Here is a 17754-nt window from a genome sequence, read left to right as displayed (position 1 = left end):
GGCAAGTCAGACATAATCCTCAAACCAGAATTGAGGATTTTTTCTGGAATATCATGTGGGGATACCTTGTCCAAAGATGGCAAATTTTTTTTGCCAAAGTCAGTTAGATGTCAGGGTGGGGTTGTGAACACCAAGATCTGCCATTGCCATGAGTAGAGCCCCTCTGGAACCTGGGCATTAAAAATGGGATGGCACACAGGTAAACTAGGAAAAATCCACTGGAAAGGGGCTCATTTCCCTCGCAGTCTGTCCAAATTCTCCTCTTGGTCAGTGCATGGAAGCCCACTGAAGACAAGGTAAGTGAAGAGAGGGATGCTGGGGATTGTGGACCATTAATGAAGGGAAGCAAGGTGTCCAGGGACCAAGGCTAGGCCAGGTCAGCCCCTAAGAAAGAAGCTGGAGATTTATTTTTTTTTTATTCAGAGGAGAGGGTGATGAATCACCTTTCCCAAGCCTGCCCACTCCATTTAAGAATATTTGTTAAATGAAGGGTCAAATGGGCTAAAACAGAGCAGCTGCTCTGAACAATACCAGTGTCACCTTCCTCTCATTCCTCCATTCCTCATCATGCTGGAGGGTGTGCATCATACTCAGATTCACTGTCCTGGCCTCTACTATACCATTTAAGCCTCCACCTCTATGGATGAAGGGGAAACCCTTTCAGGAGGCATCCTGTAGCTCATCCCCATGTCACAGTCCCCGGAACAAATCCTGTGGCTAATAACAGTAAAAGAGCAGCACACACTATCCTGGCAGAGACAGGACCCGGAGCACTGAAAGAAAATCTTGCCTTCCTCCCACACACCATCACTCTAAGCTGTCAGCTTCCAAAAATGTTTAGCAAGTGCAGCAAGGGGCATGCTTATCAGCCTGGTGTGGGAGCTTAATCTGCTTTGAGGGCCTTCTCTAACCCAGTGTTCCAAAAGTCTGCTTACAATTAGCTTCCAGCTCCAGTGCCTCCATCAGAAAGGCTAGGAATGTGTTGAGCGCTAGCCTCTGATTGAACAAAGCTCCAGGAGAAGGTAGAAACCATGTCAGCAGAGAAGTGCCTGCCAAAAAGGTCAGCTGGTGTGTTGCCACTTCCCCCATACCAGCCCCAAACCACCTCCCCTTCTGACTTCCCTTCCCTCCTGACCAGGACAGTCACATCCGTTGGGTCAGTCTGTCCCCAAAAGTCCCTACTGACTGGCTGCCAATAAAACACAACCGTGCCCCTTCTCCCTTCTACCAGAAGAGGGGGAGAAATGCAGCAGGGAGGGCAGGAGGCCAAGAAAACCTGATTGGCCCTTAAGGATTTCCTTAAAAGAGATTGCATAGCCAAAGCCTGTTACCCAGCCCAATCGGGTGATGCAGCCTCTATCTGGAAAGGTAGAAGTTACCATTTCTCTTCCAGTCATTCTCCCACTTCCCAAGTCACCTGAGGTACCAACACCAGGATCTACCACCCAGAAAGGAGGGGCTTAGCTCCAAGCCGCCATTCTGAGACAGCCGCCCCCCTCCACCCACCCCCACAGCAACAGTCAGCCAAGACCTTAGGAGTCTCCAGCAGCCTGCAGTGCCAGCACCTTGCCAGAATCCCTGCTTCCTAAGGATGGAGCCGGAACAGGCCATCTTCAAGCCAAGAGGAGAGCAGGTTCACTGCCAACCCCACGCCCTGGATCTTACAACCAGACCAGAGAGCTGGCAAACCAAATGAAGCTTCAAACCATTCAACTACAGGGATAGAACCTCTTCGGAACGCACAGACAGTTGCAAATACCATATAGTCCCTTCTTGGGGTCAAGACATTTCCAGTACCATATACGCTTTGGGGGAAGATCTTGGCAATCCCCCATTCCCATCCTTCCCAAAGATGGGTAGGCGTGCCAGCACTGCTCATCTCCTCGCCCAGCTCCTTAGGTGAACCTCTGGCACCCGGGCCACACCCACTGGCCAGCCCTCTCTCCTTGAGCACCCCCCCACCCACCCAGTATACCACCCTAAGGGAGGTGGTTCCCTTCCTCACCCGCCCTGCAGCCCTTTCCCCCCACCCCTCCCAATGAAGTATTACCCCCTCCCACGTAAAGTATTAACCCATTCCTTCCAAACGGTGCCCCCCACCCCCACCCCCTAGCACAAAACACCTCTCACCTGGGTATCGAACCCGTTTTCCACCGAGCCGCTCTTCCGCAGCGGGAGCCCTTCCCCCGCCGGCTCCTGCAGCGCCTGCGATTTCAGCGGGATCTGGCTGGGGTAGGCGGTCTTGCTCACCTCCACCTTGCTTCCCAACTTCAGGTAGCAGGGCTGGGGGCCGGTCCGAGCCGGGGGCACGTGGAGGATGGGTGCGGCACTGTGCACGGGTTTGGGCAGTCCCGACTTCATTTTGGAGGCTACCAGGATGGCCGGCATCTTCTCCCGGGGCTTGGGTTTTCCCAGCACGTCCCTGGCAGCGGCGGCGGCGGCGGCGGAGGCGACCGCTAAAGGCAGCGCGGGCGGCAGAGCAGGCGCCGGGCCTCGGCCCGCGAGGCGCCCACCACCGGCGGAGGAAAACAAAACAAAATACAAATAAAAGAACCCCCGGGTCTGGAGGGGGGGCACGGGGAGGTGTAGGGGCTCCGGCAAGCTTGCCTGCGGGGTGCCGCTCACGGCGTCCGGCCGGTCCCACCGGCTCGCGGGCTGCCGGCCGCAGCGGGCGGGGAAGCCGCTCCGGAGCGGCGGGGCTTCAGGAGCTCGGGGCGCTCCGGGATTGCCGCCGGTGGTAATCTTCCTCCAGAGAAGCCGCGGCCTGGACGCCCATATTAACTTGTCATGGCATCCGAAGTGAGGAAGCCCCCTGTGGGAAGGACGGCGGCGGGGGGCGGCGGGGACGCCGGGGACGCCGGGGACCGGGACGCACGCGTCTCGCTCCGGCGGGATAGGGAAGGCAGGAGAGAGAGGGAGGGCTCACGGACCCCCCCCAGACGTCTCCACTGAGAGGCGGCTGCCGCTCCGGCTCGCGGTCACCGCAGTGTCACCCGCGACGCAGTCGAGGCGCAGCCAGAGCCCCCCGAGAGGTCTCTCCCCGGCGTGACAGTCGGTCACCGCAGCCCACAAGCCCCACAGACCGATAGCACCTTAAGCGCCCGTGGCTCTGCACATGCTCCGTGCGCCAGAGCGCAGCGCAGGCGGTGGCCGTGGGGGGCCCCACGAGACACCCCGCCCTGGACGCACGGCTGGCGGGCTGGGCAGGGCTGCGCTTGCGAGCGGCCGCCCGGCTCCCCGGGAAGACAGCGCTGACTGCGGGGCTCTGCGGAGGGAAGGCCGGGCTGCGGCTGGCGCGGCTGGGGCGCGCGCTGACAGCCGCGGGCGGGTCCCGACACGCCCACCCGCCTGCGGCTCACCAATCAGCGGACGCGACTCTCACTGCAAAGGGGGCGTGGTCTCAACTCCCGGCCGCAGCCTAAACTCCGGGGGCCGCGCTTGGCCTCCAGTACAAAGCAGGCTTGGTGGCCCGGCTGCGGCACGGCTTCCCGCCGCGCACCTCCCGGCGGGGCGGACACCCCCACCTCCCTGCCGCTTTCTTTTGAAAAATGCCCTTTCGAACGCAAACGCCCGCCACGGAGCTCTGGAGCTCCGCCGGTAAGGGTCAGAGGAAGTTAGTTTCCGTTTTCCAATTGCACTGGTCACCTCAACGGTCTGAGTCTTCCCGAGGCACGCCTGCCTGCAAACCTCGCTGTCCCCCATTCCGGCGCGGCCACGCCGGTTCTTCTCCCGTGCGCGAAGGACACGCTAGCCATGTCTCCTCTTTTCTGCCTGCTCATCCAGGCTCTCCCGACAGATGCCAGGTTTCAAAGGCTGATACGTGGGTCAGAGAAACCTGCCTACCCGCCCCCTCCCGCTGCCCCTCGAGAGCCCCTTCTTGCAACCTACCAAGGACTTGTAATTAGATTGGCCTGAGAGGCTGTGTGACCCCGGCAGGGAAAGCCAGACCTTGCCGTGTTGTATGCAGGTACTCCTCTCTGTGAGCACCTTGACCTATTAGCCCCGCAACCACCGCCCCCCCCCTCCCGCCAGGTTCCTTGGTTTTAATTCCCTAGAGACTCCTCTTAGTGACTCGATGGGTTCCTTGCTTACTCCCAAGTCATACAACATGGAAGGCATCGAATGATCCAGGCAGGCCAGAGGCCTCATGACTCCTGAATGACGATTCCCCCACTCGGAACAACAATCTGGATTTGAATTTATTTACATCCTTGAATGTTCGATTTTCACATGTAGGAAAATGGTGATTTGACTAAACTAGATTTACTTACTGGACTGTTATCTGGACCAAATCAGAGTGCACAGCTGTCATTTAGCACAAACCCAAGAAAGTTGTATGTCTGGGATTTTTTTTTTTTTTTGGTGCGCCAGTACTGGGGCTTCAACTCATATACTGGTCATTGTCTCCTTAGCTTTTTCATGCAAGCTGGTGCTCTACCACTTGAGCAATAGCTCTACTTCTGGCTTTTTGCTGGTTAGCCACAGATAAAACCCCTCTCACAAACTTTTCTGATTAGATTGGTTTCCAATTGGGATCCTCAGATCTCAGCCTCCTGAGTAACCAGGATTACAGGCATGAGCCACTGACACCTGGCTTTGTAATTCCTATTTTTAAATTGTAACTACTCCTCCCACTCATAATCTCTAGAAGCCATTTTCCCACTTTCTGTTTCTGGGGTGCAAGTTGCCATTTTATGCCTAATGCCCTGATCTACAATGCTGATAGCATTCGTTTATAACTATACAGACAGTGTAGGCCGGATGTGTGGGTCTCCCAAAAATGTATACTGTAAAACCTTAATTTTTGTTGTGACAGTACTAGGAGTTGGAGCCTTTGGGGAGTATAAGTTCCTGGATGCAATCAATGTCCATCATGGAAGAGGGAAGATAAATATAATATTCTTCTGCCTGGGTGGATGTAACCAGAAAGCAAGAGGAATTGAATAGTGTTGTCAGCCAGCTCTAGCCTCTGGGCCAATGAAAAATAAACATTTGTTGTTTTGGTCACCCAATGTGTAGCATTTTTGTTACAGCAGCTTCCTGTTCAAGATACTAGACTTTGAAAGCAACCACCTTAGCATTAAGAAATAAGAAGATGCCTTCTTAGTTTTGCCAGCTCCCCTACCCTCCTTATCTTCCATTCAATTTGGATACAATCACTTTGTGTTCCATGCTTTCTATTCTACATAGGCTCAAGCACATGCAAGCCTGTTGTAGTTATTGCCTTCTGAGTAGTCCATGGCACTTAACACTTGGCCCTCTGACAATACCTCTTATACAATTGTTTTGCCTTATTGTTAATGTTTCATGAAATTAGGAACTACAATTTAATTTCCATAGATTTCCTCAGTATCAACTGTAATGCTGTGGTTAGAACAGCTACTCGGACTTACGAATGAGAGAATGATGTTAACAGCACTTAAACTCTGAATTCTGATTCTCACAGATGGTGAAGAATTGTAGAAACATGCAAAGATACCATTGTCTTTCACTTCTAAAGACCATGGAGCTATTCCCAAGTACTCCCATGGCTCTGATGCAATAATTCCCTAGGTAGGCTCCCCAGAGCAACAGCAACCACATCACCTGGAAACTTGCTTCAGAATCCCCATCCCAGGTCTGGGCATGAGGTGCACCCTTGTAATCCCAATTTCTGAGGGGCTGGCTGTCAGAGAACTGTGGTCTCAGTCTAGCTGTACCTAAAAAAAAATTAAAAAGGGCCATGTTGTGGTGGTTGAGGACTTGGCTAGCAAGTGCAAGGCCCTGAATTCAAAGGAATCCTTCACCTTACCTACTGCATAAGAAGCTCCCTAGAGGTGGAGCTAGGGGAGGAGTGAAGGCAGCAATCTTTGTTTAAATAAACCTTTAGTTCAATGATTTTTGATATAGTAACATTTGAGAACTATCCTAATGAATGTACCATGTATTCCATGCACATCCAGAGCTTCTCAAACCTTAATCTGTATAGAATCACTGAGAATCTTGTTAAAATACAGGTTCAGATTCAGCAGATCTACAATGGGGCTGATTCTGTTTTCCAAATAAACTCCCAGAGTGATGGTTTGGAAGTGACATTTTGGGTATAAAGTTTTAGACACAAGCAGTAGAAGTGCTTCAGGACCACCTGTACTTAAGTGATTTTCACATCACACTATTTAGGAAAGGATTTGGGGGCATGGGGAGGGCAAAACTATTTAGTTGGAAACAGCAAAATGGTCAATTGATATCTGCTATAGATAGAGCAATGCAAATAGTGACATATATTTGCCATTTGGTTCAGTGGCAATTTAGAATCAGAATTTAATTAAATTTTCTAGCAAGCTTACATTTTGGGTTCTGAGATAAAAAAGTACAAATATAAAAGATGGTGCATACATTTCTTTGTTTAAAAAATACTCTGTAATACTCTAGGATGTAGCAAATAAATGAACATTCTGTTTAACTAAAATCTGGTAACTTCTTATACTTCTTGACTGAAGACAAGTGCATCTTCTATTATTTTCCAAATTTCTTTATTTTTCGTTCCTTCAATAACATTTGCTTTTCCCTAGAATATTTTTCACCCACCTTTTATCTTTCTTACAACATTTTTCTTACCTAACGAAAAAATAATTGGTCACTCAAACTAGAAAAAGAGGGGGAAAATAGCAAATGAGAAGCAAAAATATAATTATATGGCTCTTTTAGCCAGATGCTAGTATCTCACACCTACAGTCTTAGCTACTCAGGAGGCTGAGTTCTGAGGATCACAGTTCAAAGCTAGCCCAGGCAGGAAAGTCTGGGAGATTCTATCTCCAATAAACTATCCCTCAAAAAAGCCAAAAGTGTTGCTCTGGCTCAAATGGTAGAGCACTAGCTTGAGTAAAAGAAACTCAGGGACAGTACCCAGGCCCTGCTTGAATTCAAGCCCTAGGACTGGCACACACACACACATACACACACACACACACACACACAGAGGCATAGGTACATGAACACGCACACACACACGATTCTTGATCATCTCAAATTATAAAAATGGTCTATAAGTTTACTTCTTCCTGGATACTGTGTTATTATCAAAGAAGCCATTTTAAGTCAAAATGGCAAGCACTGATAGCTAGAGAAGTTTCTGATTTAGACAATGACAAGCTAGAAAGGACCCAGACTTTTAGAAAACATTTTTATGACCATAGACTTATATGTAAAGTCTAAATATCCCAGTTTTTATCCCCAGTCTGACGACTCTTCATTTTCTTTGACTCTAAACTTTCAAAGTCATCCAAATATCAACGGTATGCCAATTCAAAACTTATTACCAAAGTTCACAGGACAACAGAATGATCCTGAGTTTAGATGTTCCCTGGTTGTAAGATCCATTGTCTCTGATCTTCAGTGTCAGCCACCAGTAATTAAGCTGAGTACCAACTGAGCTTCAGAGATTATCTAAAAGTGATCAGCCTCACCAAGTTTCCCTCACCTAAGTTAAAGATCCCATGAACTTTACAACTGGGGCCGGGGGGGGGGGGGGGGGGGGGCGGGGCAATAAGGAGGAGGGAAAGTGTGAGAAAAATGTGAGAAAGGTAACAATGTTTGATAAGAAATGTACTCACTATCTTACTTGACAAGAAATGTACTATCTTATGTATGTAACTATAACCCCTCTGTACATCATCTTGACAATAAAATTAAATTAACAAAAAAAGATTCCATGTGCCTGATATCAGAAGAAGACAGTCCTTTGAGGACATCTAAACCCCAATAGTCACCCAAGACTGCAGAGATTGGTCGTGGCAGGGTAGGGAGGGACAAAAATCAATATTCTTGGGACCCTCAAATAATTTATGAACAGTTGAGGGGGCATGTTGTAAGTCTCTGGAATGACATAAAAATGATATAAAAGTGAAACATTCATGAGCTTGTTTGGATTTTAAAAAACTCACACTAGCTTATTTTAAAATGTGTTTTTCTTTTATAAGATGGTGATCTATGATACATATATCAAAGATGGTACAAACACTCTTTTTCAGTGGCTGAGTTGGAGACCTCACCCACCCTAGACTATGGACATCTCTTTAGTAGCCTGCTTATCTTCTCTATTCACTGCACTGTGAGCCCATTATCCAAATTTTTCTAGATGGGTCTGTTTGCAAATCAATGTGCCCAACAATGCCCTCAGACTAAGGATCCTTCACCTGAAAATGCTAGAGTATTTATAGATTCTCAAGGAAATGGCCCTGACTAAAAGTCAAACAAACATATAGGAAACCATTGGTTAATTAGAGGTTCAATCATTAATTCAACAAACACATCATTGAGAGCCATGTATGTGATAGGCTATAGACACATGATGGGAAACAGATAAGAAATAGTTCTGCTCCCTACTGTCAGGATTCCAAGGATGATATAGCTACTGTTTCTGTGAGCTATCTCATGAGCTACTAGGGGAAGCAAACAATGAAATTGATAAATGATATGTATAGCCAACACCCCAGAGATACAGTCCAAAGTAGACCATGATAAAACAAAAGAGGGTCAACTATTCACAGAATTATCAGCTATGTTGATTATTTAACTTACTAAAAAAAAATCCAGAAGAGTTCTGGAGATAAATTTTGTGTTTCCACCCTAGTGTTGAAGCTATGGGTATACTCTGCTGCCTTTGCCAGTCCAAGAAGCATTCCTTTTTTTAAATTTTGTCTCTTCACAAAGGATTTTGGCAAAAATCTATACTCAATGAAAATGTGGCTGAAGAAAGTGTAATCAGACTGTGACTACTGTAGGTGGGAAAAGGCAGTGTATATAAATCTTATCAGAGGGAAGATAAAGCAGATAGTACTTCCTTCCCAATGCAGGTGCCAGAGACTGAGCATATCAGAGGTCATGCTCTTAGACATACTTTAGTGATTGGCTAGATATCCAAAGAACAGCCCAAGGGGCCAAGCAATATTCTTGCCTATCTTAAAGAGAAAAACTGATTTCCATGAAAGATACAAAGGGCCTGGAAGAATGAAGTAGTCAGAGCAATATGAATGAAGAGACTCCACAGAGGAAGCAGAGCAAAATATGTTAGCTTTTCATCACTTTGACAAATATCTGAGATAAATCCACTTAAAAGAAGAAAGATTTATTTGGGCTCAGAGTTTCAGAAGTTTCAGTCCCTGGTGGCTTGGCACTATTGCTCTTAGCCTATAGCAGCCATTTACATCGTGGCACAGACTGTATGGTGAGGTGAGCTGCTCATCTCAGTGTCCATAAAGCAAGAGAGAGAAAGGGGAAGGAGTTCCGGGATCCTCAGTGACCTTACTTCCTCCCCCTAGATGCTAACTCCTAAAGTTTCCACCACGTCCCAAGAGCACCAGCAATGGTGGCGAAGCTTTGAATATATGTCCTTTGGTAGAAGCTTAATCAAACCATAGCACAGAGTAAAAACCTTTCCCTCAAACAGCAATAAAGGTGGACGTGCTTCCAAATACTTTGAATGAGTACGTTTTTCTTCTAGGGGAGAAGAATTAGAAACAAAAACTAACAAACTAACAAAGAGCTGAGTTAGGAATCTCAATTTGTTTTGGAGAAGGAAGAGAATAGGTAAAGACATAGGATATGAATGAGATCCTGAGTTTGATGAGGGAAGACATTCAGAGTCAAGGCTTCCCCACACTCTTCTTTTCCTCCACTCAATAAGTAAGGTAGGATTAAAAAGGAAATTTGAATGTATTCTGACAGGGCTTTGGAACCAGAAAAAGATGCAAATAAAATATGAATATCAAATATATGTGTTGGCAAAGAGATAAAATACAAAAAGATGAAAATGTCTAGGCTTTCCAGCCTATGCAACAGTCTGTAGTTAAGACAGTACTCATAGGCTGGGGAAGGCCTTGTATTTGGTGGTATAGGTGTCATCTAGACTCTGTCTGTAGGAAGTAAAGGTGAAAATGAATATGTCCACACAATAGGCTGTATCCTACCTGCAAGATTTTATGATTCATTGTTATTCTTAATTCTCTACCCACTTTTTCACTACTGTACATAAGGGGGAAATTTTATAAACAATTGAGAGCTCTATTTAATACAGTTTCAAACTGATGTTTAACAAATTATTTCACCTTCCATATTATTTCTTCTGCTTCCTACACATCAGACAGACAATCAGAATTGACTCAGAATAATAATGACTCTGATAAGAACTATAATTTGTGAAGTTATTCTTATTGCATGCCTGAGACTAAGTTAAACAATGTACACACATTATCTCTAATTCTCACAACAACCCTATGAGATAGGTGGTGATTGTCAATTTCATTTACAGAAAAATGAGGCCCACAGAGGTTCAGTATCTCACCTAAAATCTCACTGAGAGTTTGGTAGAAAAAGAGGATTTTAGCCCAAGGGCTTAGGCTCTAGCACCTGGACTCTGGATACTAACCCATATACTATCAAAAGAATAACATAAAGATGATAGTAGAAATGATAATATAACTCTCTGTTCTCTTCAGGACAGGCCCAGGTCCTTCCCTGGACCAATGAAATGAGACTCTGCAGTGGGATCTAGGCAGTAGTATATGGGCAAGGTTCTCTTGGTGAAGACAAACTGAATACTTTTTTATGAAATGCAACAAAAGCTTTCATCTCCTGGCATTTTACAATGAGATATTATTAAAGTAAACATTTAGATAATTTTAGTAGATTTTAACAGAAAATATCAGGTCTTCTGTTACTTTATCAGCAACATACTCTTATTGAGAGAAAACACTCAGCCAGTGTAGTTGCCTATGCAAACCGAACATAGCCAGGTAACTGCCCAAAATGCTGCCCCAGTGTTGTTCTGTAGTGGCATCAGTCAGACTGACATTGCTGGGTTGTTACTGGGTGTGGGGCCTCCAGGGCCCTAAGCTACAATGCTCCCTGGGCTCCCTCATTGCATTTCCTCTTTTGGTTACTGCTGTCATGCTGGAAACCTTCATGCCTACCCTCTGACTCTGCCCAGGCATGGAGCCTGGTGAGCATCGCATTGCATCAAATTGCTGGGAGAGGCTCCTGGCCAATGTCTGACCCCTAGGGAGGGGCGGGAGCCCAGGGAACAGGACTCTGGGAGGAACAAGTTAACTCTTCAAGGTCTGTGCTGGTGTGAAAAATCTCAACAGTAGGTATCTTTAAAAGATTTATAGTTTTAGTATCTATTTTGTGATCCCCTTTGTTTAAATGTATTTCTCTTAACATATATATATATATATATATATACATATATGTATGTATGTGTGTATAATATGCTTACTGCTATGATTAGTGTGCTGAAATATTTAGGTAAGTTTAGAGATAAGTATATTCATAAAGAGAAGTGAAGGGAGGGAAGGAAACACATCAAACTGTTAAAAGTAGTTACTCTTTTTTTTCTATAGAATCCAACCTAAATTAAATTTTAATTTTAAAATGTATGTTGTTCATGCTATAATTAATAAATGAAAAGTCAGGAAACAATGGAAAAATGCCCTAATCTTATGTATATATAAAATATATCTATGTATGTGAGTGTGTGTATACATACATATATACTTTATCAATCCATGTAAGCATAAAAGTATTTACATTTATTTCTTTATTTTAACTACCTATCTATCTATCTATTTATTGTGCTAGTACTAGGTATTGAACTCAGTGCCTGGACGTGGTCCCTTAGATTTTTTTTGCCAAAGGGCAGCTCTCTATTTGAGAGCTTCTAGCTTTTTGGTGGCTAGTTGGAGATGAGAGTCTCATGAAAAAAAATAGTCTCCTGCCATTCTTACCCAGGCTAGCTTCAAATCTCAATCTTCAGATCTTAGTTTCCTGAGTAGTTAGGATTACAGACATGAACCACCACTGCTGGCTAAAAGTGGTTACTTCTAAGAGGCAAGATAAGAGACATTCTGTATCATTCTTTTAAAGGAGTAGAATTATGGGTGATTTCAAATTCTATTTCCCTGGGATTTCTTGGTATGGTTTTTCAAACAGTTTCATTTGTTGTAATCTTTCATTTATTCAGGGGCCATTTAATAAGCCCAATTATGTATAAATGTCAGTGATATGGTGACACGAATAAAATTAGATTAGATTCTTCTGTCCTCTAGCTTTTTAGCCAAGAGCAATGAGTCCCTTCCCCAAACAAACAAAAAAATAGCTACCCAAAATGGCAATGCTGTCTCAGTTAAAAGGCAGTAATGCATGGAGTAAAGGAACTGACGAGGAGGTTCTCCATAAAACAACTTGAGACCCTCATTCCAGAGGCCCTTCCTGTCCTCCCTTCCTTCTGGGAAGCAGCTCCTAACAGAAATGCTATGACCACCCTTGAGCAGAGGGATTAGGAAATCATTTCTTTTCTGACTGATCTACCATCTAGGCTTGGTCAACAAGCATGCTGGCCTCAAGATAATTCTCTGCAGAAAGAGATGGTGAGGATAGTGAGCCCAAGCTACCTAAGGTGAAACCTATTGGGCATGTGAGAAAGGGAATTCTAGCTAACTCTACTTGTTGGCTGAGTTCCAGGCTGGTTTAAAACCTGTCAACAAAACAGAGACACCCATGGGGCTCTTTCACACTCAGAGATTCATCTGAAGCTCTGTGAAGATATGAGATCACAAACAGCAGTATTGAGTTCCTCTTCTCTCTCTGTCACTGTTTACCTTTGTCTCTCTCTTTCCACCCCTTCAAGGCTTAAAACCTCAGAGCTTTACAGGTGAAAAAGAACAAAATACATGGAGTTTGTCTTTTCTATTTAGGCTTAAGATAATGTTTTACAAACAGTAGGTCAAGACACCATTAAATTATTTTCTAAAAAAAAATTGACAACTTTCTTGTAGCCACATGGCACACGAATTTTAGATACTCGTGGATAAATTCATTAGACTCCCCACCTCCCGCCCTGCCCTGGGCTCCAAATAGCCTGGAAAGGCCTCAAACATGGACCAAGTGTGAGAGAAAGGCACTCTGGGCTGTGCGAAACACTAGCAAGTGGCATTCTCCTGCTAGCACTAAGAACATCTTTTCAAAGTTGGCAGTGGTGAATACACTCCCATTCAGTCTTTTGCCTGTTGTGTTTCTATACTTCCTGAAAGGACAAAAGGAAGGCTGAGTTTAGGGATGGTAAAAATCAGTTTTCAATGACAGCTGGCCAGCAAGGTTGACTTCCTGTGAAGTTATCAAAGACAAGCTTCAAGAATTCACTCCTTAGGACCCTTTTAGCTCTTTCCATGCCTTGGATCCTATGGGTCTCTGCTCAGTGCCATCTTGTTCTTTAGTCCCTGCAGAAGAAACTCCAGTAGGCTCCATTGTCACACTACCTTTTGCTTCCTGGTTCTTTTCTGAGTATAATGAAGGGAAAGGCCCCAGCAGTTGGAATCAGGAAGACCTAGGTAAATCCTGACTTCACCTTTTATTAACTGATTAGACAAGGGTACTTTACTTCTCTGATCCTCAGTTTCTTCATTAGTAAAATGAGGATCATAGTGAAAAATATGTCACGGGAATTTGCAAGTGTTTGAGATAATAGAGATTGAGAACTGGGTATAAGTCTGAGAACTATCATTCATTCATTGAAATGATATTTTAGTGTTTCTAAATGCCAAGCAACATGCTAACTGCTGTCAGTATGTTAGCAAGAACCAAAATTATTTACTTTGTTCTTTTCTTAGCAAAATGGACAAACATTACACAAGCACTTCAGTGAAGATATGCTGACAAGTGAGGTAAGATTAAGAACTAAGCAGATTAAGAACTAAAACCCTGGGGCTAGATGCCAGTGGCTCAGGCCTGTAATCCTAACTACTCAGAAGGCTGAGATCTGAGGACGTTGGTTCCAAACCAGCTTGGGCAGAAAAGTCCCAGTGAGACTCTTATCTCCAATTAACCACCAGAAAACTGGAAGTGGCATTGTGATTCAAAGTGGTAGAGTGCTGGCCCTGAGTGAAAAAGCTCAGGGACAGTGCCTAGGCTGTGAGTTCAAGCCCCACAAGTGACAGAAGAAAGAGATAGAGAGAGAGAGAGAGAGAGAGAGAGAGAGAGAGAGAGAGAGAGAGAGAGACTGACAAAGAGAGAGAGAAATGGAAAGAAGGAAGGGAAGAACTAAGACCCCTTCACATTGCAGACGCTATGAAGGCTTCTCTGGAAAAGTGATGAATGGGGCATAGAGCAGCCAGGCAAAAAATGGAGCTTTCATTCTTGTCTTTCAGTATGCATGGAGTGCAGGATCCCATAGTGAGGGGCAGAGAAATGGTTCCCCAATCCCACAGTATCAAGGTTCCAGTTGCTACTATGGAAGCCATTTAGTGAAATGGAAAGAGCCCTCTGGATGTACAGAGACATTTAATTTCTTGTGTGATCTTGGCCTAGGCACACAACCACTCTGAGCCTCAGTTCCTTCTCCATGTCATTACCTCTCTCCTGGAATTTGGTTCACCAGACAGTCTGTAAAGCAGGAAACAGTAATTAGAAGGAAGATGACTTGGCAGTTTCACTGCGTGAGTCTGACTATATGAGTTTCTGCTGTGCCATTTATTAGTAGTGTAATCTTGAGAAGTTATTTCATTTCTCTGCCTAAGATTTCTAACCTGTAAAAAGAGGGTTATAATAATATCTCACCCATAGAGTTGCTAGAATGATTGAGCTGATATATTTGTCTTCAATCAGTGACTGAAACATTGTCACTGATGTTATTAGGATCATCTTATTTCTTTGCAATATTCATGCTACAGGTCCTTCCTTATCTACTCCAGAGTTACCATATGACCTGCTATTGTGTGTATTTGTGAATGTGTGGACATTTCCACTGCTAAGATGGGGAGTATAGGACCAGGACCTGACACTAAGCCCAGTGGGATCTCTATCTTTCTGAGAGGGGCTCACAGGTACTATCCCACATCATGGGAAATTGGTATCCCCAGAACTGGGACATCCAAAATAAACCAGGCAGGGCAAAGAGGCAAGAGAGAGGCTGATGGAAACCTTTTCATGAATACTTTAATGGTATTGGAAGAAGCACAGGAAAGGCTCAGCTTCTATTAGTGTAGCCCAGGGCCCCCAGTGGTCATCCTCGTCTGTCCTTCCACCGAACTTGATTCACAAGGAGTTGAAAAGCCAAGCTAGGAGCTGCCTGTTTTTTCTTTTTCACCCTAGCTATCTATTTAAGGTGCTGTACCTATGTTTCCACTATGGCATGTGAAGCGCAACCTTCTCCCCCTGTCAAATCCTTGAGGTGTCCAAGCCATCATCCAAGGGAGATGCTTCTTCCTGGGAAACAGGCTTTGAGTTCAGCGACTGCCTTTTTATTGGTATCTTTCTGACTTTTCTGACTCTTGACTGAAATCACCAAACACAGACCAGACCAGGCACCATGGTAACCCAGGTACAGGAAGCCACTAGGGTTGATGGCAACAAAACAGTTATGTGCCAAAGTCTTCATCTCATTTAGTTTCTTTGAGCAACACTTGGGATTTGAACTCAGCACCCTATTTGCTAGGCAGGTACCCTACCACTTGAGCACGTTCCCCAGCCCTTTGAATAATAATTGGAAGTAATGTTTTCCTGTTTTACAGATGAAGAAACTGAGGTATACATAGCTAAAGAAGTAATTTTCCTAAGGTCTCACAGCTAGCAAGCAGAAGTTCTGGGATTCAAATCCTCAGTTGTCAAATTCTAAATTTCATACTTATTCTTTAGCACAATATTAGACATCAGCAATCTGCCACTGAGTCCCCAACTGTGCTCCTTGTTTACTGAAGTTGGGCAAATCATTGCTTCTCAGTAACAGGGTCACGGTTTTAATCAGTTGTGGGCTACAAGGTGACAGGTCCTAGCCAGCTTCCCTTGCTCTAGCAGTCCCTCAACAGATGGCAGGAAAACAGGCCCAGAAGACCTGGGAAGGAAATGAATATTCTGCCTTCTTTATAGGGAAGACAGCTAAACCACCATCTGCTGGAGTGTAGGTACGGAAAGAGATCTGGGAACATCTGGAATCTTCTTTGTGCTTTTCTCTCTCCTCCTCCCTTTTTTCCTCCCTACATGCACACGCTCACACACATACACGATTGTATGAACTGTCCTCATACAACTTGAAGCTGGCAGGAGAGCATGCCAAGTGAGGTGTTGAAATCCACAGAGTCATGATTTGGCACCTGGGAGCACTTTTCAGCACTCTGCAATGACAGCTTATTCATCCTCACAACCCTTCCAGAAAGGTTGTGCCTGTGCCATTGTGGAGGTAGGAAATCAGAGCAAAGGCCATGCACGATTGAGCCAAGCTGGAGTTGAACTTCTCACCCCTGCTCCTGTTGGGTAGTAGGAGCCATGAGGCCTCCCACAGGAAGTACCTGCCCCAAGTTATGCTCTTCCAATTCCAGATGACATTGGAAAGCCACTAAAACTCTTCAGGCCTCAGTTTTCTCATCTGTCTAATAAAGGGGGTTCTTCAGTGATTGCCATCCTGAACTCTCTAGACTGATGAGGGAAAGTATGTCAGGATATCATAATGGAGTTGATCAGGTATTGTACAAGCTGCTATTTACTAAGGGCCTTACACATATTTACAGGGCCTAATGGATAATATCTCTACTTCCTAACACAAACCTGCAAGGCAGGAATGGCCATCCCATTCCCTTTTTACAGGTGAGAAATCAGAACTTGAGAAGCCAAAGGACTTGCCCAAATCACAGAGTAAATGATAGACCTGCAACTCCAACCCCATCTCATGTGATTAACTATTATTATCCCCCTGCCTTCCCACTGCTTCTAATAAAGTAATATCAGCTCTTCCATGGTCAGCCCTGTGCTCTGTGATGAGCCCATGGTGGAGATTCTGGTGGTGCGGTGAAGTGGGCACAAGAGCTGGCAGACAAAGTAGCTTCTAGGGAAGGAGGGCACAGAGCCAGATGCACCAGAGCTGACCCCAGAGTTACTGATAACATGTTGGAACAAGAGTTCAGTGGGGAAAAGGAGCAGGGCTCTTCACATTCCTCCCCACTCAGCACAGAGCTACTGTCACAGCCCATCGCCATCACCCAGCGTCTGCACCTTCAGCATTCCTTTCCAAAGACATTGACCTACTTTTTGTTGTACAGAAATATGTCCCCCAGAGAATGCCTTCTCAGTCTAGTTGTCATATGTAGGAGTCATTCTGATCATCTACGGAATAAATCTAGTCTTCTGGCTTGAGTCCCTAAAACACTTCTGGCCCTGTCCTTGCTTACCTCTTTGGCTTCCTCTACTTAGTATTTCTTTTGTCATCTGCTCTAGCCATTTCCACACATACCACATTAGTATGCCTTCATGCAAAAGAAGTACAGTTCAGAGTTTTGCAAGGTTCTCTGAAGGCAGACCTATTGTCCTAATACAATTTGGGTAATGCTATGTACCATTGGTCAAGTGGCTCAACTGATCAGTGCCTCAGTTTCCTCATCTTTGAAATTGGCACAATATTGGTATGCAAAGATATCTACAGCTATCTATCAATCCTACTGCTTGTGAGGATTAAACAAGTAAAAGATATGTGCACTTTTACAGAAGCTGTCCAGTGATGCTAATGTTCAGGACTAAAACTAGGAACCACAGATTCAAACTGCAGTCTCTAAGAGGGTAGAGAAGGTGACTTACTGTGCTTCAAGTCATTGGTTCTTGAGTAGCACAATGCCTGGCCCAAATTCAGCATCCTGGAAATAGTTTTTTTTTTTTTTGGTTGTGGGGCTTGAACTCTGGGCCTGGGTGCTGTCCCTCAGCTCTTCAGCTCAAGGCTAGCGCTCTACCACTTGAGCC

The 17754-nt window shown here is 45.1% G+C and overlaps 1 protein-coding gene across 1 annotated transcript in view; it reads right to left on the bottom strand.

Moving 5' to 3' along the window:
• The window catches only part of Nav2 (neuron navigator 2), a 387125-nt gene extending 384737 nt beyond the window's left edge, over positions 1-2388 (bottom strand). Inside the window, exon 1 of the mRNA XM_013019543.1 lies at positions 2131-2388. Within this exon, the coding sequence (XP_012874997.1) occupies positions 2131-2388 (258 nt within the window). The remainder of the gene's footprint in view (positions 1-2130) is intronic.
• Positions 2389-17754: the final 15366 nt, after the last annotated feature.

This window comes from Dipodomys ordii, unplaced genomic scaffold, assembly GCF_000151885.1.
Source record: "Dipodomys ordii isolate 6190 unplaced genomic scaffold, Dord_2.0 Scaffold46, whole genome shotgun sequence".
NCBI lineage: Eukaryota > Metazoa > Chordata > Mammalia > Rodentia > Heteromyidae > Dipodomys > Dipodomys ordii.
This window is presented reverse-complemented; position numbering and strand designations above follow the sequence as displayed.